At 45.8% G+C, this 27,702-nt stretch overlaps 1 protein-coding gene and 1 long non-coding RNA gene across 4 annotated transcripts in view; one reads left to right on the top strand and one right to left on the bottom strand.

Annotated features, from left to right (window-relative positions):
- efl1 (elongation factor like GTPase 1) overlaps positions 1-27,702 on the bottom strand; it is a 72,082-nt gene that overhangs the window by 18,309 nt on the left and 26,071 nt on the right. For all 3 annotated transcript variants that reach the window (XM_086106215.1, XM_086106217.1, XM_086106216.1), the window contains exons 13-17: positions 27,397-27,548; positions 15,462-15,616; positions 14,246-14,381; positions 12,539-12,670; positions 9,201-9,348 (exon numbers count right to left, since the gene is read on the bottom strand). In XM_086106215.1, the coding sequence (XP_085962341.1) occupies positions 9,201-9,348; positions 12,539-12,670; positions 14,246-14,381; positions 15,462-15,616; positions 27,397-27,548 (723 nt within the window). The remainder of the gene's footprint in view (positions 1-9,200; positions 9,349-12,538; positions 12,671-14,245; positions 14,382-15,461; positions 15,617-27,396; positions 27,549-27,702) is intronic.
- On the top strand, positions 83-983 carry LOC147207113 (uncharacterized). The gene is made up of 3 exons (XR_015100420.1): positions 83-258; positions 713-769; positions 842-983. It is a non-coding gene; the product is annotated as an uncharacterized LOC147207113 (long non-coding RNA).

Raw genomic sequence — 27,702 nt, 5'->3', positions numbered from 1 at the left:
ATTTTGTGCCTCCCGATGCCCCACGTCGCCCACAAATTGTCTCCCCGGCGACTTCCAGCGATGACGGCAAAGAGGCTGCATTGCTTCGCATGGCCGACGGCGGGCACACGTCAGCGATTCGTTGGAATCGTCTCGTAAAGACGACGGCGAAAACGATGAATTGGAGAGCGATTTGGATCCCGATGTCGGACGAATATGTGCCTTCGGACATAACGGAAAGCAGCTGAGAGTCCTCGCCAGAGCCGCTGGAACGAGGAGGTAACTGCTGACTAGCTTGCAAGTTCCTATTCAAAACGTCATCACTTCTTATGCCTCCTCAGTCACTTTTATGTACCGCTACATTCCCCGCTATACTATGAAGTTGCCAGTAACACTCATCATTTATGTACGGTTGATGCGTCTCGTAGATGTGGATGAAAATATGCGCCGTAAATGCGCTGACTTGCATGTCGCCATAGGTTTTCAAAAAACAAACAAACAAAAAAAAACAGGACACATTTGGTCCGCTCAGCTCTGCTAAAACCACTAGTGTTAATTCATATTCCATTTCATTTCAAAATGGATGCTGAGCAACATGGAATGAATGGTGTAAATAGCAGTGTGCGAGCATGTATGTATGTGTGTGAGAGATGCTGAAATGTAAGTGGAAAGCAACAATAAAAAAATAGAAAAATAAAAGTGTGGTAATTGTACATACTTCTATACATTACAGATTGTCCAACCAGAAGCCAAAAGATGACGACTCCTCGCTTTGGTGGTGGAAAGAAAGGTAAATAAAATGATTGTACCTCACTCTGCAGCAAGATATATTTGCAACTTTTTATGTTTCTATAATTTATAGGTCGTGCATCTGGACGTGGTGGGATGAATCGATGTGGTGACAAACTGGATGGAAGCCAAAAACCATCTTCTCCACAGCTGCACTTTTGTTCATAGTTCAATAGTTTTGTTGTGTGCAAATAAATTATTTTGCTACAAAAACATTATTTGTAATGTTCTTTTGTAGGAGGAACACATTATGGAGGTATTTGAGCTGTCACAAAAGCAAAAAATAGTGTAAAACTTGAAATGATGCTTGAAATGCATGCTTTTACAAAAAGCTCATTTTCTCTGGATTTCTGCAGAAAATCGTCATTTTCCATCAAACTTAGCGGTTTTCTAATTCTGATTGCCAACGAACAGAGAAAGCTAGAAACAAACTTTTTTTTCTGCTGAAAGAAGAGAGTCTCACCTTTCTTTTGACAGGTTGCATGTATATATAGCCATAGGACAGAAAATTCTGTGGGCCTTGCAAATCAGTCGAATTTCAGTAAAATGTGAGGGATTGAGGGGGTTGCTCCAGTGAAAAGGGGCGGTATTCAATGAGTTAAGTGACACCTTAATTTATTTGGCTTCATGCTGTCCGCAACCAAAAGTTTTCGACACAGTAAGCACATCGATCTTCCCTCGTCTGCCACCGCAGTCACATTGAAGCCAAGCGCGCCATACGCCTCGTCATATTTCCTCCCTGAGAATGCTCCCTGCGCAAACTGCCAATGAGAGCGCCACTGCCCCCTAACATAGTGGAGGTGCAACTGCACATTATTTTAGGACAGTAAAAAAATAAAAAAACATGTTCCACGAGGTCAAACGCGCCCCCCTTAATGGAGCCTTGCGCCCCCCCCAGGGGGGCGCGCCCCACTATTTGAGAAACACTGCTGTACACAGAGCTTTACCGGCGACATTGAGCTTTTTCACGAAATCCGACACAAGCAGAGACAATGGTTCCCTCTTTACTGGTTCCTACTGGGGACACCGTCAGCTTTCTATCCAACCAGTCCCATCGAAATGTGTTTTTCAGATCCGCATCTATCTGACGCACTTTAGCTTCGTCACGAGTCTCGGTAACATTCGGCATTCGCAAGAAAGGGGTTTAGGAAGGCGAACACAGATTGGTTGTGATTCTGCATTTGCTGATATAGCGACCAATCACAACAAGTAAGACATTGGTTTTAGCCCATATACGAAGTAACGACAAACTAACGCTTCACGATAAAAATTATATATATATATATATATATATATATATATATATTTTAATGATGGCGCCCCCTGAGTGGCTGCCTCTCCACCAGCGCATATCCCTGTTTGAGTTTCTTTTCGTCCTTTTACTTTATTTATTTCTTCTTCCCATTTTGTTTTGCATGGTTTTGTACCCCAAACCTACGGGGGGGGGGGGGGGGGGCAGCTTCATTTCTGCTCATCTCCTTTATTTGCTTTTATCTTTTTACGTATCCTGTGAACGGAGATCCCGATAGCACACGCAACTCCATTGTTTACAGTAAGGACCAGCTGTTAGCATGGCGGGCTAACAGCGGGCTACTGGCGGGTGACAAACCGGATATCCCACGCGAGTTGAAGAGGAGGAGATGAGGGTGTCAAGCCAGGAAGGACCGCCGCACAAGGAGGAGAAGGTACAGACATGTCCTCCCGTCCGTCAACATGGGGAATGTAAGATCGCTCCCTAACAAGATGGATGAGCTGGCGGCGCTAACGCAACATCAAAGGGAGTACCGCGAGGCTAGCCTAATGCTACTCACGGAGTCGTGGCTAACAGCGATCACTCCGGACACACATGCCGAGTTGGAAGCCTTCCAACTCATACGTGCGGACAGGAATGAAGGGAGTGGAAAGAGAAAAGGTGGGGGACTGGCTGTTTTTGTGAACGACAAATGGTGCAATCCGGGGCATATCACGATCAAAGACAAACTCTGCAGCCGGGACATTGAGCTGTTAGCCATTAGCCTCAGGCCCCATTATCTCCCGAGGGAATTCTCACACGTCATAGCTGTGACAGTGTACATCCCCCCGTCGGCTAATGGTGATGCAGCGTGTGATGCCCTGATGACTGTCGTGAACAGGCTGCAAACACAGTCCCCCAACGCCCTGCTGATCATCTCTGGGGACTTCAACCATGTCTCTCTGTCGTCCTCCCTTTCAACCTTCACGCAATATGTAACCTGTGCTACTAGAGACAATAAAATTTTGGACTTGTTTTATGCCAATACCAAGGAGGCATATAAACCCCTCCCCCTCCCCCCTCTTGGAAGAGCAGACCACAACCTGGTATTTCTCGAGCCTGTGTACAAACCCCTGGTGCACAGGCAGCCAACTGTGACCAGAATGGTCAGGAAATGGTCCACGGAAGCTGAAGATGCTCTGCGGGACTGCTTCGACACAACCAGGTGGGAACTCTTCAGCGAGGTTCATGGGGAGGACATTGATGCACTCACTGACACCATTACGGACTACATAAACATCTGTGAGGAGAACACCGTACCCACCAGAACTGTGCGGTGTTTTTCCAACAACAAACCATGGATTAATCCCGACATAAAGGCCCTCCTGAAGGAGAAGAAGAGAGCTTTTATGTCGAGAAACGGAGAGGAGCTGAAGGCCGTGCAGATTCGGCTGAGAAGAAAGATCAGAGAGGGAAAGAAGACATACAGGATGAAATTGGAGGACCAGTTACAGGCCAGCAATGTCACTGGTGTCTGGAGGGGCCTGAAAACCATCTCAGGCCATGACAGCCCAAAGTCTCACTGAGAAGGACAAGGACTGGGCAGATGGACTGAACCGTTTTTTAAACCGTTTCGACCAGTCGTCTGTCCCTTCCTCCAACCACCAACTGCAACCACTCTCACTGAGGACTTCTTCTCCTCCCGCTCCTCTTTCGACCAGCTCTCAACAACCCAGTCTGTCACCTGGTTCCTGCCTGTCCGTCACAACAGAGCAGGTGAGGAACCAACTGAGGAAGATGAATGTGAGGAAGGCAGCAGGTCCAGACAAGATCAGTTCCTGGCTCCTCAGGACCTGCTCTGACCAGCTGTGTGACATTGTCCAGCACATGTTCAACCTGAGCCTGAAGCTGGGCAGAGCTCCACAGCTGTGGAAAACTTTGTGCCTGGTCCCAGTGCCCAAGACCCCCCACCCTAAAGAGCTGAACAGCTACAGACCGGTGGCGCTGACGTCTCACCTGATGAAGACGCTGGAGAGACTCGTCCTCGCCCACCTTTGACCGCTGGTGAGCTCGGCACTGGACCCGCTGCAGTTTGCCTATCAGCCTGGCATCGGCGTGGAAGACGCCATTATCTACCTCCTCCACTCAGTGCTGTCACACTTGGAGAAGGCTCGGAGCACTGTGAGAATCATGTTCTTTGATTTCTCCAGTGCCTTCAACACCATCCAGCCCAACTTGCTGGGAGGCAAACTGCAGAACGCCGGAGTGGACCACCATCTCACAGCATGGATCATAGACTACCTCACAAACCGGCCGCAGTACGTGAGGTTGCAGAGCTGTGAGTCGGACAGGCTTCTCTGCAGCACTGGAGCGCCGCAGGGGAATGTTCTGGCTCCATTCCTGTTCATCCTGTACACCTCGAACTTCAGACACGCCACTCCAAACTTCCACCTTCAGAAGTTCTCCGATGACTCTGCGATTGTTGGCCTCATTACAGAGGGGGACGATCGGGAGTACAAGGGACTGACGAAGGACTTTGTGGACTGGTGCCAGCAGAATCTCCTCCAGATCAACCCTAGGAAAACTAAGGAGTTGGTTGTGGATTTCTGCAGGGAACAGTCCTCACCAGCACCGATGAACATCCAGGGTATGGACATAGAGAGGGTGACCTCCTACAAGTACCTAGGTGTTCTTCTGAACAACAAACTGGACTGGTCTACAAACACGGACACCCTGATTAGGAAAGGACAGAGTTTCCTACTCAGGAAACTGAGGTCTTTTGGGGTTCAGGGGTCGCTCCTTAAGACTTTCTATAACTCGGTGATGGCCTTGGCCATCCATTATGGCATTGTCTGCTGGTCAGGCAGCATCTCGGCCCGGGACAGAAAGAGACTGGAGCTACTGGTCAGGAAGGGCAGTTCTGTCCTGGGCTGCTCCCTTGACACTCTGGAGGAGGTGGGCAACAGAAGGATGCTAACTAAGCTAAAAGCTATGATGGACAGTCCCTCCCACCCCCTCCAGCTCGCCCTGACAGCACTAGGTAGCTCCAGAGACTGTTACACCCGCGCTGCAAGAAGGAGAGATACCGACGCTCGTTCCTACCGACTGCTGTCAGGCTGCTGAATAAAAATAATAACAATAACAATAATAATTAAATGATGTGAAAAACAATTGTAAATAGCACTGCGATTTATCCATTTTGTATTTATATTGCACTTAATTGAACGGTGTTTGTTTTTTCTTCTTTCTTCTTTCTACCCACATTCTTGCTGCTGTAGGCTGTAAATTTCCCCAGCGTGGGACAAATAAAGGATATCTTAATCTTAAAAAACAGGATTCAAAAATGGATGCTTGCAAACGTTGTAAACATTACGAACCCCGAATTTGCAGAAGACAAGTCCGGATCCCCCCCACCCACCCCAAGATTTTTTTACGGATTTGAAACAATATAAAATTGGTCCATTTTGACTGGAAAAAAAGCGTAAGTCCGCCAAAAAGTGGAAAAATCTCATCCCTGCCAAACCCTTGCAAAAGAAATGTGCCTGCCAGTTAGCAACATCTTACATCGTCCCGTTCAACCAAGAACTCTGACCACATCTCGGGGGATGCTGGGGACATGGTGTCCAACAGGGCCATGTTCTGTGCCTCAATAGTTGAGGCAGCTGAACAAACCTTTTTTTTCTCATTAATCAACTCCTCAAAGTATTCCTTCCATCTCCTCAACACCCGTTCCTCACTTCTTCGTACGTTTCCATCTCTCTTTTATCATACAAACCTGCGAACCCTTCCCAGCTTATTCGTTCTGCCTAACCTACCTATTCAACTCCTTTTCACTTTTGAAATAATGAATTTGCTCAAACTACCTTTAATGAGCTGAAGGGCTCAAATGCAAAAGTACACATCACAATTTTTGTGTCTTAGTAAATAATTTCTCTTTTTGGTTCTGTAGATCGACTTACTATTTTTATTGTAGTTAATATGTGTGTAGAAGTCTTTTGTCCTTTGATGACAAACTTTTTAGGTTGAGTGAGGAGGTCATTTAAATTTGAAGGAAGTGTCTTACTCAAGCAGTGGAGTTTTGGCTGGGAAGCACACACATTAATAATAATAATAACAATAATAATACATTTTATTTATAACCGCCTTTCAAAACACTCAAGCACATAGACCAGTGGTCTTGGAAGTGAATGCCTGCGTCTGATGTGGCTGTTTGTTTGCTTTCAATTAGATGTTTGCATTGATTTTGGACAAATGGTGTGGCACCAAACATAGGGCAATCGCGGAATGAACTTGAAGGCCCCAACTGGTGCACTGAAGCAGTATATAAATTTTCACTCTTTCATTAATATTCAAATGGAAAAAAACGTACTGGAATTGCAAGATTGATATTATGATGAAGTTGTATTTAATGCACCAAGGAAAACCAAAGGGTTGAATTTGTGACAAAGGAACGGACATTTACATTGTATGGTGTACTTGTTTGAATGTGCATCCTGTATGACAGCAGCTCATGGTGTGTAAATGCTGGGTAATGTAACCATTCAGCAACGTTAGTGGGCGCTACAGATCACATTTTGATGGGCAGTAAAAATCAACTTGTGTCAACATGATTGGTGGTGAGGAAAACGTAATGACTCCAGGATCTGGCAGGCCGGATCTGGCTACTTGCAACTTGCTAAAATCTGTACCGAAATGTCTAATTGTAATGTGCAATAAATAACATTGAGATTTTGCAATAATTTTGTTACTCACTTGAACAATAACTGAAGAAACTATTATAATTGACTTGACTGAATTCAAAAGAAGTCCTCTTTAATTTGTTGTGTACAAGTAATAATGTTGTGGTTTCACTGTCATAATGGCCCTCCGAGGGAAGAACTAACTCCAAATTGGCCTGCGACTAAAATGAGTTTGAGGATGAAAATCAGCAGCAAGAGGGTGACAAAAAGGAAGCCTTGGCAAATGCTTTGGGGGCAAACAAAATGCGTTTATGCAGAAAAGTCAAGCTTGGGCAGTTAATGCGAAGAAGAAACATCCTTTAAGTAATGAAGGATATGGCAAATATTGAAATAAAGGAAATAGGTCCAAATATTAGGCCTTGGTGGGAGAATACAACCACTGTTGAATGATGACTACAGACAATAACACGGATATTTGGTTAAAATTCCAAAAAGTTTCAGGTTGATGAATTTGATGCTCGTGCGAAGATTTGGCTGTCAAATCCATCGGATAATATTGACAATAAGAATGACGATGAAGACTGTGATAAAGACGTTGCTTGTGATAAAAGTCTATCTCAAGTGGGAAGCCAAGTGTCATCTCTAGAATCTTCATACTCCCGGGCTGAACTGGACAAAGTTTGAAGTGCCATTTGTTTTGGTGTGCATTTTCCTCCCATACACCGGAGGAAAAGTGGCTTGCATATGTGGGCCATCTACAGAATGTACATAATTGTTCACACCCTCCAATTACCAGAAACAACCGGACCAAAATCCATGCTGCTGTGTGTGTAATCCTGGAAAAGAAAAACAAGAATCGTTTGACCCCTTTAATTGGAAACAGACCAAAGAGTGCAGTGAGGCAATGGAACCCGACTTCCGGAGGGCTTCAAGGAAATTCAGGTCCACCATCTGACATCTCGGGAGGAGTGAGCAGTCATTTTGTGACCACACGTGTATTTCAAATCATCTTTCCCCACTGAAATGAATGAAAATGTAACGACTCCTTTCCAAACCCTCCAAAAACATCCCAATTTATTTTATAACGTGTTTTTTCATCAGGGAAAAATTCACTCAACAGGACTGTATTGTATAAAAAAATCCTCCCCACAAAACCTGCATACATCAGCATAAAACACGACTGAACTAATTTATTGTCTTTCCATGGTCTTCCTCTGTGGGGTTTATTGGCAGTTGACAAACCAGCTTTATGGCACATTGCCACTACCAAATGATGGCCTTCGACTGCAAGGAAACCAATTTGTACACATGGTGGCCGGATTTTGCAAAGTGTTCTGTCACTATCTAGTTGTAGGAGTCGAAAGTCCACTTAGAGCTCAAATTTTGTTGGTAACTCAACAGAAATTTGGTCAAGTGACAGCTCAGATCTTGAAAACATACCAAATCGAGGTATTTCACGGCAACACTGTATTGGGTAGAATAAAAAGTTGGGTAAAAGGAAAAAGTGATGGGATCGATGAAGAAGAATGTCACAGGATTGAAGATGAGATAGGAAACATGAAACATGGCCAGAAGAAAAAAGACTGCCGCCCCTTTTACACAGAGTACGCACAGTGCACTGGGCACCATCGTCCGTGGGGATCACATTGAGTCTGTGAGGGCCTCAATTTGTGCAAGGAGACGCATTACGACATTGAGTGCAAGTGCACACATCATGCGTAAACGTTCAGACATGAACTGGACATATTGCTCAAACATAGGTCAGCACCTACTCTCCCGACCTTCACACAATTGTCATTCATAAATCTTTCAGTGAGGTGTGACTAAAAATATATTTAATTCAATTTTTTGTCATTACTGTGTTTTTATAAATTATATTATATGGAGTGCTAGTTTTCTCAATAAAACCATGTCGCAAAAGTTTGGAAATTTTTGGGGATGCTGAAAAGATCTATTCATTCAGTAGGGGGTAGATGAGTTGAGACGACTGTTTTGTATACGAGCATGGTCAAGGCCAAATTTAATGTGAATCTCAAGTCACAACTGTACACTGTTTCGAGTGTGAAAAGGCTAAACACGTCTGGTGTCCACAAGCCAAAATTCACTGCCTTATCTTTATCTTTTATGCCAAAGTTCTGCTGATCTCAAATTCAAAGTGATGCAATGCCATCATGAACAGTGATCAGTTAGTCATTACAGTGGTATACCAACCTCAATTTCATAGACAAACAAAAATACTGGTCAAGACGCTTTTCACATGTACCTTGCTCAAGGGTGTCTCTATGGTAACAGAAGTTAGAATGAAGACTCATGCTGTGTAGCTAAATTGATTGCCATTGTAATGTTTTTCTCACCCGTGACTGTTCAGCCCTCCAAGGCAACCACAAGTCCTGATAGATAAGCTATTTAAAAAGAATTTGATGAAGTAGACGTAAAGGAACGACTACAGCTACTATCTCAATTATCAATTTTAGACATGCCACTGAGCAGGACTTTCTGATGACACCCAGTCTGACACTGACCGGTCTTTGAGGTCATCCAGGCAGCGTTGGAGATGAACCTCTCCAGCAGTGACCAAAACATGTTCGCCTGTCTCCTGGATTAGCACTTCAGCACAGGGGTCTGCTTGATTCAACAGACGCATCCCACGCACCAGTTTTGGCATCTCACCTGAGGCATAAATGGAAAGAAAATTATGTTTTCATATACCGTAAATTCCGGATTAGAAGCCGCTACTTTTTTTCCACACTTTCAACACTGCGGCGTGTAATATGAAGCGGCTTTTTTATTTTTATTTTTTTCCATCGCGGGAAAAACATGGACCAATAAAATGAATGAATAGTTCACTGAGGTCCAATGAGATTGTATGACTAATCACAATTTCCGCTCTTTTCGCTGTACCGGGGAAAAATGTGTTACCCGGCAACAGTCGACCAATAAAATAAATGAGTAGTACACAGGGGTCCAATGAAATTGTATGATTACCGGTAATCATTCATTCATTCATTCATTTTCCGAACCGCTTAATCCTCACTAGGGTCGCGGGGGGTGCTGGAGCCTATCCCAGCCGTCTTCGGGCAGTAGGCGGGGGGCACCCTGAACCGGTTGCCAGCCAATCGCAGGGCACACAGAGACGAACAACCATGCGCACTCACACTCACACCTAGGGACAATTTAGCGTGTTCAATCAGCCTGCCATGCATGTTTTTGGAACGTGGGAGGAAACCGGAGTACCCGGAGAAAACCCACGCAGGCCCGGGGAGAACATGCAAACTCCACACAGGGAGGCCGGAGCTGGAATTGAACCCGGTACCTCTGCACTGTGAAGTCGACGTGCTAACCACTGGACTACCGGGCCGCCACCGGTAATCACAACTTCCTTATTTCAGGCTTTCTTCTAACCCTGATCAACATGGACAATACCAGACAAAAAGCATATGATGCAGCTTTTAAACTAAAAGCGATCACTCTGGCAGTTAAAGAAGGAAATCGAGCTGCTGCCCGTAATCTTGGCATAGATGAGTTGATGGTGCGAGGGTGGAGGCTCCGGCAAGAAGAACTGAGCCAGTGTAAAAAGACAACCAAAGCTTTCAGAGGTAACCATAGCAGATGGCCTGAGCTTGAAAACTTTCTGGAGGACTGGGTTAACACTCAAAGAGCAGGCGGCCGCGGTGTTTCCACTGTACAAATCAGACTGAAGGCTAAAGCTATCGCTACCGAGATGAACATTGAAGGTTTTAAAGGTGGGCCGTCGTGGTGTTATAGATTTATGAAACGGAAAAGCCCGTCTATAAGGGCACGCACGACGTTGTGTCAGCAGCTCCCTCCAATTACGAGGACGAACTTGCTTCATTCTGCACATTCATTCACATTTTATATAGGATGCGGTAGGTGGTATATGTTATAAGAAGTTACGTTATTAAGTTATACGCGCAAGAAACTTGAATACTGTCTATGAACTGTTGATTAAAAAAAAATGCATCAGCAACCCATATCGTACAATGCAGTTGTGTGCTATATTTCAGGGCAGCCGTACGTATTATTTATGCTAAGTGGATTGAATTGACATTTCGGACCTGAGCAGGGCTCAGTCCTATAAGATTCCGCACGTGGTCTCTGCGTGCACCTGTTTTTTTCCCAGAGCGCGAAGGTATGTATGTGCATGTCACGTGTGTGTCCCAAGTGTGTGAAGGTATGTAAATGCTTGTGGCCCGTGTGTGTCCCAAGTAGAACTAAGATCTTGAGACCGAGCCCGATCGGCCTCAAACATCAATCATTGCTTCGGGTTTGGTCGGGCTTCTCTCTCGCGCTGACATTTTAAAAAAAATAAATATATGTTTTAAAAAATGTATACTAAAACGATGTGCGGAAACTAAACTAACGAATAGTTGTTTTAAAATAAATAATTTGGATAAAACAGAGCTGGCGCTGTAATGTAATTGCTATTTAACTACAGTGCAGACGTCCAGACGGCTTGTTCATGTTCGACATTTATTGTATTCTACATTCACTAAGCTTTTGCATTTTATTTAAACACGATAGTGTTTTTCTTTTTTCTTCTTGTTTGAGTTATTTGTAATTATTAGTAGGCTTATTTTTACACATTTCTAACTTTGTTTCTTCATTTTTTTTAATAACGGTCCCAACTCTTAACACACAATTTTGTTCTTAATTTTTGAAATTAGTAACGTTGTATTTGTATCTAGCTTGCTTATTTAGAAACTAGGGGCCTATCGTGTGATTTTTTTTTTAATTCCAAAAGGTGTTCATGAAAATGTTCCTATTCGTTTAGTTTCAATGATTCTTAAAGCAGGTTGATTTTGTGTATTCATATCATCAAAATAAATAATGTTATTCTTTATATTTTATTTATGCAGATTTATTGTATTTCTTTGTTCTTGCTTTTCACGCATTTCATTAGATTTTCCATTTTCAGACCAAATTACAGATCATGAAAATTGAAACTTTTATGTTAAATTTCGTTTAAACAAAACTATAGAAATAATTTCATATATCTTTTCCCATTTATATGATTTGCATTATTCTATTTAAAGCCTAGTGGGCTGCAGTATTTCTCCTCGTAATTACGCAAATGCGCATCAAGATCTCTCTTTGTCTGGCCTCTTATGTGTTTCAGCGTAATTTCGTTGTGCAAATGCATTTATCATGCTCATAAAAATATGGAGATTATTTTAACCTTCGGAAATCTTGCGGGTTTTTTTCTGCGGGGGTTCAGCGGGGGACCGTGTCCGCGGACTCACCCGGAGGCGCTCCAGGCGTCAGGGACGCAGAAGCAAACCCTCATTGAAACTCACAGAAACTACTCATTGGCCAGCGGCTTATAATATGTTGCGGCGCATATAATGACAAAATTGATTTTTCTTCATAAATCTGAGCATGCAGCTCCTAATCAGGTGCGGTCTGTAGCCCGGATTTTACGCTGTGTGTGTGTGTGCGCGTGCGTACTTTTCAGTCCATAACTGTTTCTGTCAGTATTTCAAGCCGACCCACGTAGGCCCAGTCAGTCCCTCAACAGCGACAGCCAATCAGCGTCGGGAACGTAATTTCCATGTCACACACAGGTGCCACACAGCCAATACGCAGTCATTCATTCATTTTCCGAACCGCTTTTATCCTCACGAGGGTCGCGCGAGGTGCTGGAGCCTATCCCAACTGTCTTCGGGCAGCAGGCGGGGGACAACCTGAACCGGTTGCCAGCCAATCGCAGGCAGTCAAATAATGAAAATGAAATTACAACACACGCACGCCACGCACACACACACACACACACACACACACACACACACACACACGCGCACGCAGACTTTTTTTTAAGAACACATGAATTAAACATACGTACTTGGGTGTTTTGGTTCTATGGCGACTCGTACAATGGGAGATGCCTCAAAGTTGAGTGGGGTGAAGGGTGGGCAAGCAGGAGTCGTGGAAATGGTAGCTGACTTCAAAATAACGTCTTCTAGACCTTTAATACCTATAAAAGCATGGGGTTAATGAATAAACACAGACATTTTTTCAAAAATAAATACGGAGAAAAACTAATTGCACCGGTGAATAATCTGCTATCACAACTGTCAGAAAGTTCAGTTATGAAGATAATGGGTGCGACTGTATTCTCATACATGCCACGCAAAATCTCTTAATCATATGCCCCACAAAATTGTCAACAAAGTGATTAAATTACTGGATGGAAGCGAATTCTTGGCAGATGCAGAGCATAAAGATTTCTTTCCGATTCATACTTCCTCATTTCTGTCTAATCATGAGACTTGATTGTGTTATCTTGAAATTTAGTGCTCTGCTGGACCTCACATTCTGACAGCCAAGGTTGGAGAGTAAAACGTTTGACAATAATTCAAGCGAGTGACAATCATTCCGGTGTTGCTGCTGGTGTTGAATCATCTCCTGAGACATCCAGAGAATGTATGAGTAACATGCAAGCAACTGTAGAGTAAAAAATACTTTCATATTATCCATCCATCCATTTTCCGATCCACTTTATCCTCACAAAGGTCGCGGGGGTGCTGGAGCCTATCCCAGCTAACTTCAGGCAGTTGGCGGGGGACACCCTGAACCGGTTGCCAGCCAATCGCAGGGCACACAGAGACGAACAACCAGCCATGGTCACACTCACACCTAGAGACAATTTAGACTTTAGAGTGTTCCATTAACCTGCAAAGTGTGTTTATGGAATGTGGGAAGAAACCGGAGTACCCGGAGAAAACCCACGCAGACCCGGAAAGAATATGCAAACTCCACACAGGGAGGCCGCAGCTGGAATTGAACCCGATACCTCTGCACTGTGAGGTCGACGCACTAACCACAGGATCACCGGGCCGCCGGAAAGGAGGATCTGTATCCCTTTTATGTCGGAACAGTTTTTGTGTGCAACAGTGAATTTTTTATTTTATATTGCCACTGAGGCCATTTCCATTATGATGGGGATTTATTGAAATTTGCACTTGGACATAACAAGGTTTCAGAGAGGAGTGACAGAAAAGAAGAAAAGAGGGGACAGAGAGACATCACAGTGTCCAAGTGCCAGGCATTTTCAGTCAACAGCAAGTGGTAAATTGGCCAACTCCTGAGATGGATAAGATGGACTGTTTTTGTTGCTTAATTTACCTTCCATAAACGTAACATTAATCAGAACACCGTATTTCGATTAGTGGAGGTGAATAGATCATACTGTAAAGAACTTTTTTGACTTGACTTCCCCTTTCAAATGAAGAAAATCGAACAAATAAATCTTCATCTGATCATTTTCGGTCATGTGATCCTATCAAGACAAGTCTAGCAATCTTGTAGGACAGTTTAATTTAACCCTTTCATGCACAATGTAACCTGATAACACAAGCTGTCCACTGTCGTAGCCGCTGTCCCTCAAAGGGTTCATTTCCATTGCTGTCAATGTAAAAAAACAGTTTGACTGTCCTTTCACTGCACTTGTTTGTTACATAAATATAAATACGATCATTGTGTTGTTTGCAATGTTTTGTACACATATCATTCAACAGGTAATAAAAAGGAATATACTTGTCTACTGTACCTAGCACATTGCCAGAGGGCACCTCTTCTAGCTCTTCCAGTTCTCTGCCCATGAGCAGGTAAATGTTTTCAATGAAACAACAGGACAGATGAGGCACCTCAGGTAAACTGTCAGAAGGACTGCATTGCTCAGGCAGCTGAAAGGCACAAGATAAGGAACAAGTACACAAACAGGAGGTGTCAAGCAAAAACACTTGCTTTGATATGTCTCTTCAGATTGTTTTGGGGTTTTTTTCCCTGTGATGTTGTGGCTGCGTTCCCGCATCTTTAGTTTTCACAGGACACAGTTTTTTCTTTTCCACATTGATGTCACAAAAATGGATTCAAATTTGGTTTCTTCTCCAAAGACAATCCTCAGCTGGTCGGTCCCTTTCTCAGTGTTCAATTGTGCGAAGCAAGTTCTACCCCAGTGGATTCTTCTGATCCAATTTCATCGGGTTTTTGTGCATTTTTAGACATTCTAAAACAACTTTCTTTTGTGTTGCAATGACAACAGCGTTTGATGAAATGAAACGCTTTCTGTAACTTCATTTTCACTAACTTTAGATGAACCAGCCAAAGTTTGACATACATCAGATTTGAATTCCATTGAAGAGTTCCATAAAGTATGGCCTCTTTTAAAAGGTAAAAAATGAGACACATTTTGAAAGGAAATTGAAAGTAACGGACTTCCTGGTTGGTTCGGGGTATGGCTCCAAGAGACGTTATTTGAGGTCTTGTGGCTCCCAATTTTCATAGACTCAGGTGATGAATAGATCCGCTTTGTTAAATATTCGTTAGGGTCGTCAGTGAGCCTTTTCTTTTGTTTTTGCACAGTGCATTTGCACACATACACTTCACAGATAATAATAATAAGAATAATGCATATATTTTTTGCCAGGCTTGATGTGTGCAACTGAAGAGACCGAAGGTAAGCCAGTTTGTGTCCAAAAAAAAAAAAAAAAAAAAAAACAATTCCCGAGATATTTCAAAGTGGAATAGCTGCGCAACTACTAAAAATCCTTAGGCCAGCCAGTGTTTCGCACCATTGAGGTAAGTAACCATGACACCTATTAACCATTGTTAGAAGATGATATATTTAAATTTTCAGATTACCGGTACATTTGTTTTCAACATGAACAATAATTTATTTTTTAACAATTCAAGAAACATTGCATTGGTTGTTTTTCCTTTTTTCTTGACCATCATTACTGCTTTTGTACGAATATTTTGTTTACCATGCTCAGGCCCTGGGCAGGATCATACTTTGGTCCGAGGATAAATATTCTTTGTCCTTTCTTCACGACCCCGCTGTATACCCTGGCAAATGCTATGAAGGTCTCTATTTGCTCCTCTGCCTTGGACTCTTTCAGGACCTGAGGTTCCATCTCGTCTGCAAAAAAAAAAAAAAAAGAGATAACATATACTCAAGGTGTTCCTCTGAGAGGATAAATAACATTACTATTTGCAAAACCAATCTTCCATAAGTGTCTATCATTTTGATTTTCACTCGTGAACAATGAAAATTTGCAAAATATAAAATTCTGCAATACAAATCATAATGTCGCAGAAATCTGCTGTAGACGCGCTTCAGTATAAAATTTGATGCGCTTTTGATGTGAAGTTTGTTTTTGGTCTGCTGGCTTTCACATCATACACGGAATGTATAAAAGGGTCCAAGAAATTGTGCTGTTGTGTTATATTTGCATTACCCGTGCCTTTGCCCTCCACAGCTCAAGTTTTGTTTCGCGGTGAGTTTAGAACAAAATATTAAGCTTATATATGTTCTTTTTTGCATTTTATATACAGCCAGGTAGTCCAGTGGTTAGCGCGTCGACCTCACAGTGCAGCGGTATTGGGTTCAATTCCAGCTCCGCCCTCCCTGTGTGGAGTTTGAATGTTCTCCCCAGGCCTGCGTGGGTTTTCTCCAGGTACTCAGTTTTCCTCCCACATTCCGAAAACATGCGTGGCAGGCTGATTGAACACTTGAAATTGTCCCTCGGTGTGAGTGTGAGTGTGGATGGTTGTTCTTCTCTGTGTGCCCTGCGATTGGCTAGCATCCGGTTCAGGGTGTCCCCCGCCTACTGCCCGAAGACGGCTAGGATAGGCTCCAGCACCTCCCGTGACCCTTGTGAGGATAAGCGGATCGGTAAATGGATGGATGGATGGATGCACATTTATAGCTGGTATGTATAGTGTGTGAAAGAGAAATATAAAGTGGTAGACACCTGGCTGCAGCTAAAACCGGGATAATTGACTACATCAACTGTTGTCTTTTCATCTGTGAACCGTCATCTGACAACTGTCTAAATAAAGAAACTCAGCAGAGCATGTATCCTGTATTCTGACTAATACACCATCGGTGCACTATACACACCTTTTACAATCCAGCCAAATAGCCAACAAAACGGGGTTTTGGATAGGTTCACAGTGTTCACAGCAGTTTGCTGCTTTCACAACTGTCCAAATGAACTGCACCAAGGTTGGAAATTTGGTTAATGACGATTCTACGATTTGGAGTTCATAAATGAAGGTACGACTGCACACTGTTCTTCTGATTGTCTCAAGAACAATCCGCTTTTTTAGGTTTTAGAAGAGAAATGCATGTACAGCATGTCCTTGCTTGTTGGCTAGGAGTGGTGGTTTCTGATTTTGCCAATTACTTTTGTTTGGACAATCACTTAGAATTCCTTTTAAGATTGTCATAAAGCAACTACCTCTCCGTGAGCCGTCACCTTACCGTGGTGGAGGGGTTTGTGTGTCCCAATGATCCTAGGAGCTAAGTTGTCTGGGGCTTTATGCCCCTGGCAGGGTCACCCATGGCAAACAGGTCCTAGGTGAGGGACCAGATAAAGCACGGCTCACAAAGCCCCTTATGATAGATAAAATCGATGGCACCCAGTTTCCCTTGCCCGGACGCGGGTCACCGGGGCCCCCCTCTGGAGCCAGGCCTGGAGGTGGGGCTCGTTGGCGAGCGCCTGGTGGCCGGGCCTACACCCATGGGGCCCGGCCGGGCTCAGCCCGAAGAGGTAACGTGGGTCCCCCTTCTCATGGTCTCACCACCCGTGGGAGGGGTCAAAGGGGTCGGGTGCAATGCGAGCTGGGCGGCAGCCAAAGGCGGGGACCCTGGCGGTCCGATCCTCGGCTGCAGAAGCTAGCTCTTGGGACATGGAATGTCACCTCTCTGGCAGGGAAGGAGCCCGAGCTGGTGTGTGAGGTAGAGAAGTTCCGACTGGATATAGTCGGACTTGCCTCCACACACAGCCTGGGTTCTGGTACTAGTTCTCTCGAGAGGGGTTGGACTCTCTTCCACTCTGGAGTTGCTCATGGTGAGAGGCGCAGAGCAGGTGTGGGCATACTCATTGCCCCCCGGCTCAGTGCCTGTACATTGGGGTTCACACCGGTAGACGAGAGGGTTGCTTCCCTCCGCCTTCGGGTGGGGGGACGGGTCCTGACTGTTGTTTGTGCATATGCACCAAACGGCAGCTCAGCATACCCACCCTTTTTGGAGTCCTTGGAGGGTGTGCTGGAGAGTACTCCTGCTGGGGACTCCCTTGTTCTGCTGGGGGACTTCAATGCTCACGTGGGCAATGACAGTGAGACCTGGAGGGGCGTGATTGGGAGGAACGGCCCCCCCGATCAGAACTCGAGTGGTGTTTTGTTATTGGACTTCTGTGCTCGTCACGGACTGTCAATAACGAACACCTTGTTCAAACATAAGGGTGTCCATATGTGCACTTGGCACCAGGACACCCTGGGCCGTAGTTCGATGATCGACCTTGTGGTTGTATCATCGGATTTGCGGCCGCATGTTTTGGACACTCGGGTGAAGAGAGGGGCGGAGCTGTCAACTGATCACCACCTGGTGGTGAGTAGGCTCCGATGGTGGGGGAAGATGCCGGTCCGTCCTGGCAGACCCAAACGTATTGTGAGGGTTTGTTGGGAGCGTCTGGCGGAATCCCCTGTCAGAAGGAGTTTCAACTCCCACCTCCGACAGAGCTTTTCCCATGTTCCGGGGGAGACGGGGGACATTGAGTCCGAGTGGACCATGTTCCGTGCCTCTATTGTTGAGGCGGCCAATCTGAGTTGTGGCCGTAAGGTGGTTGGTGCCTGTCGTGGCGGCAACCCTCGTACTCGCTGGTGGACACCAGCAGTAAGGGATGCCGTCAAGCTGAAGAAGGAGTCCTATCGAGCCTTTATGGCCTGTGGGACCCCAGAGGCAGCTGACGGGTATCGACTGGCCAAGCGGAACGCAGCTTCGGTGGTCGCCGAGGCAAAAACCCGAGCGTGGGAAGAGTTCGGTGAGGCCATGGAAGCCGACTTCCGGACGGCTTCGAGGAAATTCTGGTCCACCATCCGACGTCTCAGGAGGGGGAAGCAGTGCACCACTAACACTGTGTACAGTGGGGATGGGGCACTGCTGACTTCGACTCAGGACGTTGTGAACCGGTGGGCAGAGTACTTCGAAGACCTCCTCAACTCCACCAACACGTCTTCCTTGGAGGAAGCAGAGTCTGAGGACCCTGAGGTGGGCTCTCCTATCTCTGTGGTTGAAGTCACCCATGTGGTTAAAAAGCTCCTCGGTGGCAGGGCCCCAGGGGTGGATGAGATCCGCCCGGAGTTCCTCAAGGCTCTGGATGTTGTGGGGCTGTCCTGGTTGACACGCCTCTGCAACATCGCGTGGTCAACGGGGAGAGTGCCTCTGGATTGGCAGACCGGGGTGGTAGTCCCGCTTTTTAAAAAGGGGGACCGGAGGGTGTGTTCCAACTACAGAGGGATCACACTCCTCAGCCTCCCTGGTAAGGTCTATTCAGGGGTGCTGGAGAGGAGGGTCCGTCAGGAAGTCGAGCCTCAGATTGAGGAGGAGCAGTGTGGTTTTCGTCCCGGCCGTGGAACAGTGGACCAGCTCTACACCCTTAGCAGGGTCCTCGAGGGTATGTGGGAATTCGCCCAACCAGTCTACATGTGTTTTGTGGACTTGGAGAAGGCGTTTGACCGTGTCCCTCGGGGAGTTCTGTGGGGGGTGCTTCGTGGGTATGGGGTACCGAACCCCCTGATACGGGCTATTCGGTCACTATGCCACCGATGTCAGAGTTTGGTTCGCATTGCCGGCAGTAAGTCGGAATCGTTTCCAGTGAGGGTAGGACTCCGCCAAGGCTGCCCTTTGTCGCCGATTCTGTTCATAATCTTTATGGACAGAATTTCTAGGCGCAGCCGAAGCGTTGAGGGCATCCGTTTTGGTGGCCTCAGTATTGCATCCCTGCTTTTTGCAGATGATGTGGTGCTGTTGGCTCCTTCAAACGGGGCTCTCCAACTCTCACTGGAGCGTTTCGCAGCCGAGTGTGAAGCGGTTGGGATGAAAATCAGCACCTCCAAATCTGAAACCATGGTCCTCAGTCGGAAAAGGGTGGAGTGCCCCCTCCGGGTCGGGGGAGAGATCTTGCCCCAAGTGGAGGAGTTTAAGTATCTTGGGGTCTTGTTCACGAGTGAGGGCAGGAGGGAGCGAGAGATCGACAGGCGGATCGGTGCAGCGTCTGCTGTGATGCGGACGTTGTATCGGTCTGTCGTGGTGAAGAAGGAGCTGAGCCAAAGGGCGAAGCTCTCAATTTACCGGTCGATCTACGTTCCAACCCTCATCTATGGTCACGAGCTATGGGTCGTGACTGAAAGAACGAGATCCCGGATACAAGCGGCCGAAATGAGTTTTCTCCGCAGGGTGTCCGGGCTCTCCCTTAGAGATAAGGTGAGAAGCTCGGTCATCCGGGAGGGGCTCAGAGTCGAGCCGCTTCTCCTCCACATCGAGAGGAGCCAGATGAGGTGGCTTGGGCATCTGATTCGGATGCCTCCTGAACGCCTCCCTGGTGAGGTGTTCCGGGCATGTCCCACCGGGAGGAGACCCCGAGGAAGACCCAGGACACGCTGGAGTGACTATGTCACCCAGCTGGCCTGGGAACGCCTCGGGATCCCCCGGGGAGAGCTGGAAGAAGTAGCTAGGGAGAGGGAAGTCTGGGCTTCCCTGCTAAAGCTGTTGCCCCCGCGACCCGGCCCCGGATAAGCGGTAGATGATGGATGGATGGATGGATGGATAAAGCAACTAGCAAAATCCAATACGGAGGGAAATAACCTTCTTGATTATGTTGTCAAATTCAAGGATCCCTTTCATCAAGTCTGTTCTTTGGCTCAAATATTTTGAACTTCTTTGCTGGATCAGATGAAGCTCCGCTCCAACAACAACCAACTGTCAATCAGAGTTTTCAAATGTCAATGACAGCCAACGCAAATTTCAAGTTGAAATGACGGAAAACTGCCCAGAGACAGCTCACTCGGGCCAACGGTGCAAGACACATTTTGCTCACTGACACTCATCTAAATGTCTGAAGGCTGAAATGTACTGATATTTTATGGAAGACATTTTATTGAATCTACTTTTGCACCAATGTTTGAGGGTTTGCTGCAATCAAATGATTTTTTAAATTATGAACCACACGTCTGCAATGGTTGTTAGGTATTTTGGCCTGCTATCTTCTAGGCACAAAAGAGGACGTTTTTGTAAATCCGACGCATAAACAAACAACCCAATCAAGCACCTTTCTAGTTTTCTAATTGAAATCAGATTGCTCTCTTGGACAACTAAAACTTTTGAAAAACAGATCTAAACAATTTGAAGATGATAGATTATATTGTGCTCACGCACAACCACATTGTCTGATGAGAAGTAATTTCTGACTGTCCGAGTGATCAAAAATGTCTTTCGACTTGGGTTGGGAACAAAAGTCCGCTAATTCAGATAAGTAGACCACAAAAATTGGTTGACATAAAAATTGCTGTCTCGAAAATGAATTAATTTGAAAAACATTTACGGCACCAAGAACCAGTGTTTGGCGACCTACAGTATGTGTTTCCACATGGACATTTGTAGCTGTGGATGCTCTTTTCCAGCGAAAAATGTTGATGAAGACAGCTAGAGTTCGGGGTAGTTTTACTGACTAAAATACGTTTTTATGTATTTCTGCAAAGTGTTGATGGTAGAGATTGTAGACTTGAACCCACAATGTGGCCCACATGATGAAAGACCGGCAGGTACCGTATTTTCACGACCATTCGGCGCACCGTATGGTTGGGCGCAGTCTCATTAATGGGTGCTATTTCTGTATTTGACACATAGACAAAACGCACTGTATTATTGGGCGCAGTTTTACAGTGGTAGACGTCCTGGGTACGACGTTAAACTGCATCCAACTGGTCCTCCAGGTTGGGGGTTGGGCGTGAGGTTAACAACCTCACCCTGTAAAACAAAACCTGTTACAGAAACGACGAGAGGAAGCCATTCCGGTAAACCACGGCGAAGAAGAGACAGCACATCTTTGGATGTATCTATGACGGGGCCGGGTGAAATCCAGCAGGAAGCCCGACCCCTGATGACCCCGATCTTTGGAACCAAAACCAACACCAGAGTAGGCACCTGGAATGTGCGCACAATGTTCCAGTCTGGTCGCATGGACCAGGTGCTGAAGAATATGAGGGACTATCGCCTGGACATCTTAGGCGTTAGTGAAATGAGGTGGACGGGGCAAGGGCGTCTCGTGGTTGATGGAGCAACTTTTCTGTACTCTGGGAAGCAAGACCACCATTCCCATGGAGTCGGCATCATCCTCTCCAATAGTGCAGCAAAAGCATTGATTGGATGGAAGCCGGTGAATGAACGGATTATTACAGCAAGGCTCTACACCAGATATGCCAAAGTAACCATCGTACAAGTCTATGCCCCAACCGAAGCTGCCTCAGCGGACGATAAAGACACCTTCTACAACCAGCTCCAGACCGTGCTTGAGGAGATCCCCAGACATGACATCAAAATGCTGATTGGAGACTTCAACGCAAAACTGGATAATGACAGAAGGGGCCTGAATGCCACAGTTGGACCACATGGGTCTGCAGGCTCCACGAACGACAACGGGGAGAGACTGTTGATGCTAACCAGTACCAACGGCCTCAGCATTGGCAACACCTTTTTTGAGCACAAGCGGATCCACAAAGTAACCTGGGTTTCACCTGGTGGCGGGACCCAGAACGAACTGGACTACATCTGCATCAACACAAGGTGGCGCTCGTCATTGCTCGACGTTCGCTCCCACAGAGGTGCAGATGTGGGTTCAGACCACTTCCTTGTGGTGAGTAAAATCAAGCTGAAGCTGAAGAAGGTGAAAAGGGTGCAGCCCAAGAGACCTTACGCAGTGGACAAGCTAAAGGATAACAACATCTCAGAAAGCTTCTGTGAGGAGTTGAGTAGGAAGCTCAAGGTATCACAACACCTTGCAAACATTGAGGAGCAGTGGAGTATGTTCTCTTGTGCCATTGCTGAAACTGCAGAAGCAGTTATCGGCAGAAAGAGGGGTACCACCAAAGAGAGATGGATAACAGACAACACCTGGAAGTTGATTGATGAAAGGAAAGTGGCCAAGATAAAAAGAGAACAAAAGAGGAGGCTCCGGAGCTGGAGGATGGAAGACGAGGAGTACAGGCGCTTGGACAGGGCAGTGAAGAAGAGTTGCAGGAAGGATAAAAGACAGTGGCTAGAAGAGAAAGCAAGAGAGGCATAGGAAGCAGCCGAGAACAACAACACGACGACCCTATACAAGATCGTGCGGGAGCTAACCAACTCCAGGAGCAGCTCTAGCGTGCCAATCAGGAGCAAGGATGGCAGGACACTTCTATGCGACGAGGAGCAAGAAGCAAGATGGCTGGAACACTTCAGGGAGGTTCTCAACCAACCAATGCCTCCCGTGCTCTTCAATTTCGATCAAGAGACACCAGCTCCAGCTCTAAATATTACATCGAAAGAGATATCCGAGACTGAGGTTGCCAGAGCAATCAAGGGCCTTAAGAACAACAAGGCACCGGGACTCGATGAGGTAGCTGCCGAGATGTTGAAACACGGCCAAGACGCTGTTGTGGAGAGCCTTACCCACCTGTTCAACCTGATTTGGCATGCTGAAGAGGTTCCTGCCGACTGGAGACGTGGGGTCATTGTCACGCTTCCTAAGAAGGGAAACCTCGCAGACTGCAATAACTGGCGGGGCATTACACTGCTGTCAATCCCCAGCAAGGTATTCTGCAGTGTCCTGCTACATCGCCTTAAAGATGAAGTGGATAACATCTTGAGGGAAGAGCAAGCCGGTTTCAGGAAGGGAAGGTCTTGCGCCGAACAGATCTTTACCCTTCGAAACATCATAGAGCAGTGCCAAGAACTTCAGACACCACTCATGATCAACTATATCGATTTCAAGAAAGCCTTCGACAGCATCCACCGGGAGTCACTGTGGCAGATCGTCCAGCTGTATGGTGTACCCCTCAAGTACATCAACATCTTCAGGTCATTGTACCACAACTCAACCTGTTGTGTCAAAACCAACAGTGGCACACTGATGATTTTGACATTGTCACTGGTGTAAGACAGGGTTGCATTCTGTCACCCCTACTCTTCATCATCATAATTGACTTTGTGATGAGGAAGTCCATCACAGGGGAAGAAGTTGGTATCAAGTGGGGAGGGAGCAGACTAGCTGACCTGGAATTTGCAGATGATTTGGCTCTGTTAAGTCACACCCAGCCCGCACTCCAGGAGTTGACCAACAATCTGCATGAGCACGGAGTTAAGGTCGGTTTACGAATTAGCCAGGAAAAGACCAAGGCCATGGCCGTCGGACAGCACCAACACCTTCAACCACTCACTCTACACCAACATGACATAGAGTACATTGACAGCTTCACATATCTTGGGAGTAACATCTCAAATACAGGTGGTGTGGAGAAAGACGTCAACAGTAGACTTGGTAAAGCTGCGGGAGTGTTCCAACGGCTCCGCAACATCTGGTCATCGAAAGCCATCACTACGACCACCAAGCTACGCCTCTATATGTCAGTGGTTATCCCAACAGCGATTTACGCCTGTGAGACATGGATGAAGACAGCCAACATTACCAACAAGTTAGATGTCTTTCATCGGCGTTGCCTGAGATCCATCCTGAGGATCTCATGGAGAGACCACATCACCAACGAGGAGGTGATGAAGAGGGCAGGAGTGGCTGAACTGTCAGACATTGTCTCTGAAAGGAGAAGGAAAATGATCGGCCACGTACTCCGGCTGCCAAGAGAGAGACCGGCAAGTGTGGCCATGGACTGGATGCCAGAGGGTGGAAAGAGGAAGAGAGGTAGGCCAAAGAAGACGTGGAGACAGACTGCCAAAGAAGACCTCAGTGAGATGGGTGTCAGCTGGCATGGAGCAAGAAAGGTCGCCAGTGACCGGAACAAATGGAGGAGGCTCGTCGCCCAATGTTCCAAATAGGAGCGGGCAGAACTAACTAACTTTACAGTGGTAGAACATACGCCAGCTTAAACATACGGCATGCATGCGCGCACGCTAAAAACACGCTAGCTTGTAGCATACGGTAGCATGCCAAGACATACAGATACAAGCTAAAAACACGTTTTTAAAAAGGCAACGGAAGCAAAACTGAATTCCGTTGTATTTTATTTAGCCATCGTACAATGTACTCACGTTTTTCGATCAATCATCACCCAGAAATCCATCAAAGTCCTCATCCTCTGTATTAGAATTGAACAATTGTGCAAGTACCGGTAATCCATCAAAAACGCCGTGTTCCCTCTCGTTGTCAGAGTCACTCTCATTGCCATGTGGCTCCACAGAAATGATGCCGGCTTTGCCAAAAACCCGAACAACAGTGCAAGCAGACACGTCCGTCCAAGCAGCCACAATCCATTCGCAAATTGTGGCGTAACTCGCCCAGCGCTGCCTCTCACTCTTTGTAAAGTTGTGTTTGCCATCGATCATTCATTGTTCCCATGCCGCTCGCAACTTTACTTTGAACGCCCGGTCGCAACTTTGCTTTGAACGCCCGATTGATGCCGATGTCCAGCGGTTGGAGTTCTTTAGTCAAGCCTCCGGGAATAACGGCAAGCTCAGAGTTCATTTGCTTGACTTGGTTTTTCACCGCTGCAGTGAGATGTTCACGCATGCCAAAAGCATAACCGATGGCTTGAAGTTTGAGCTGAGCTTCGTAGGCGTGTCTCTTTGTAGAATTTATTTTCGGGGGTTCTTAGAAACCAAAACCGAAGTTGTTTTGCAACAATGCACATAGCCACACTCTATACAGGTGTTGGTACCTGCTTGGGGCGTCCCTTTAGCGTCCACTTACATGCCCACCCTTCACTCATTGGCGGACTTCTTCGCCGCATGCCTGTCCTCACTCACGTCTGCCTTTTCTCTCTCTCTCTCCATATATGTATATATACACGCCCACCCTTCACTGATTGGCCTACTTCTTTGCCGCATGCCTGTCCACAGTCACTTCCGCCTTTTCTCTATATAAACAGCGTGTCGGCTGTCAGTCAGGTTTTGGAACTCAGCGCATATACAAGACGCTCCGCATCATAAGGCGTCCTGTCCATTTTGGAGAAAATTTGAGACTTTTAATGGCGCCTTATAGTCGTGAAAATACGGTACTTTGACGGCCGTGTGCTACAAGTAACAACACCACCACAGCTTTAAATTTGTGTTTTTAAGTGAATTAACACTACTTTACTGGGGCCGCACGTCCAGCCATCTCGTTATCTCTGCGTCCCACGTCCTAGACGCACAATTTTCCCGCGAGACGCACAGTTTCAAATACAGTGATCCCTCGCTATTTCGCGGTTCGTTTATCGCGGCTTCGGTGCATCGCGGATTTTTTCAAACATATTCATTAAAAAAATATATATCTCCGTGGGTTACACTTTGATCAGTTTCTAAGTATTGTTTACGATGCTGCTCGTGTGTGCGTGTGAGTGTCTGTGTGTCGCTGAGAGAGAGAGGAGAGAGAGAGAAAGAGAGACAGGCTTATAAGAACAAAAGCAGGTCTCTTCCATCCTTAATTGTCTAATCATTCTTAATTGACTAATCATAAACACGTCTGCTGCACACCGGCGGGATCGCTGGCCTGTGTGTGTGTGTGTGTGTGTGTGTGCGCGCGCGCACGTTAGTGCGCTCTGCTCAAGCGCAAAGGCCCACGTGGGGCAATTTTTACTCTAACTCACTCACTCACTCACTCACTCACTCACTCACTCACTCACACACACACACTGATGGAATGTTCATTGTTAATGCATAGTTTTTAGTTTTACTTTTGAGTTTCAGAATTCTTGATTATGAATATTAGTCAAAATAGAAAAATGGGTTCCCATGATGAACGTTTACGGAACACAAAATTAGTTACCGTGGTTTCCCATTGGGTAATCCGACGGAACCGAAAAACGGTTACTGTGAATTTCCGAAATCCTCAGGCCTGCTACTGAATTATTTAAATTTTTGCAGCGTTTATTTATAATTGTATGTATATGTTGTTGTTTGTGTTATTATCATATGATATGAATTTAATAAGTAGACCATTTCAGAATTCGAAATTTGGGACTCTCGAAATGCATAATGGGACTTGTAACTTTTCTGATCAGCGAGTCCCTGGGACTCGCTGTTGGTAAACTGTAAAATTATCACTGCACGTCTTCTACTGGATTGTCGCTAACATTGCTTAGCACAGTGTCCTGCTTGTGTCTCATTGCCAACTGCTGAACAGTGATAAAAGGGAGTGTAAAGTGATCTGATTATTGTGGTGAATGTGAACAAAAAATAAATGGCAAGAAAGGGTGATCACAAGTAGATCTTTTATTAATTTATTTATCTATTAATTTTAAGTCCTCGCGCCCACTCTGGGCCATGGGAGCAGCCTAAATGCCCACGAGAGGCACTTGACTCAGAGAGAAAACGAGCACAGCACCAGACTGGTCTATATGAAAATTAATTGGAAATAATTGTTAACCTTTAAGAGAGAATCATGTGAATAGACATCAACCTTGGTAAACGTAAGTGTTATGTGTAGTTATCCCTGTCAAACAATTCCATGGGGGGAAAACTATTTGAATTCTGCAAGTGTAGGGGTGGATTGCTAAAGTAGTCGAGGGGATTATCGATTAAAAAAAAGATCATTTGTAAACGCCTTGCATATTCAAAAAGGTCATCCACAAACACTTGCATGATCAATAATGTCAGAAATAATTCACAGAAATTGAAATGAAGAAAAAAAAACAGAAGTAAAAAGGTGGACAAGGTGTTCAACTTGCCTTTGTATTGTCCTCTTGCCTGAATATCCACGGGATTATTCACTGAGTGGTTTTGCTGTCCAACAGTCGCAATCTGTTCAGCTGCCATCCTTTCCGCATGTCTTTGCCTCGCGAGTTCCCTGCGCTGGGCAATCTCTTCTTGAGTCAAGGGTCTACATGGAGACACAAACGGAGTATTCAAAGCCAAATACAACGTCAGTAAAGTTATTGTAATGTTTATTGCGCCCACGTTTATCGATGGCTTTTCCAATACAATGGAACCTCGATTTAATGGACTAATGAAGGGGAGGGTTTGGCTATTAAAGC

The sequence above is a fragment of the Hippocampus guttulatus genome, chromosome 3 (genome assembly GCF_054856545.1).
Source record: "Hippocampus guttulatus isolate MCC_2025c chromosome 3, RoL_Hgut_1.0, whole genome shotgun sequence".
Lineage (NCBI taxonomy): Eukaryota > Metazoa > Chordata > Actinopteri > Syngnathiformes > Syngnathidae > Hippocampus > Hippocampus guttulatus.
Note: the sequence above shows the minus strand (reverse complement) of the source record. Positions and strands in the feature narration are given on the sequence as shown.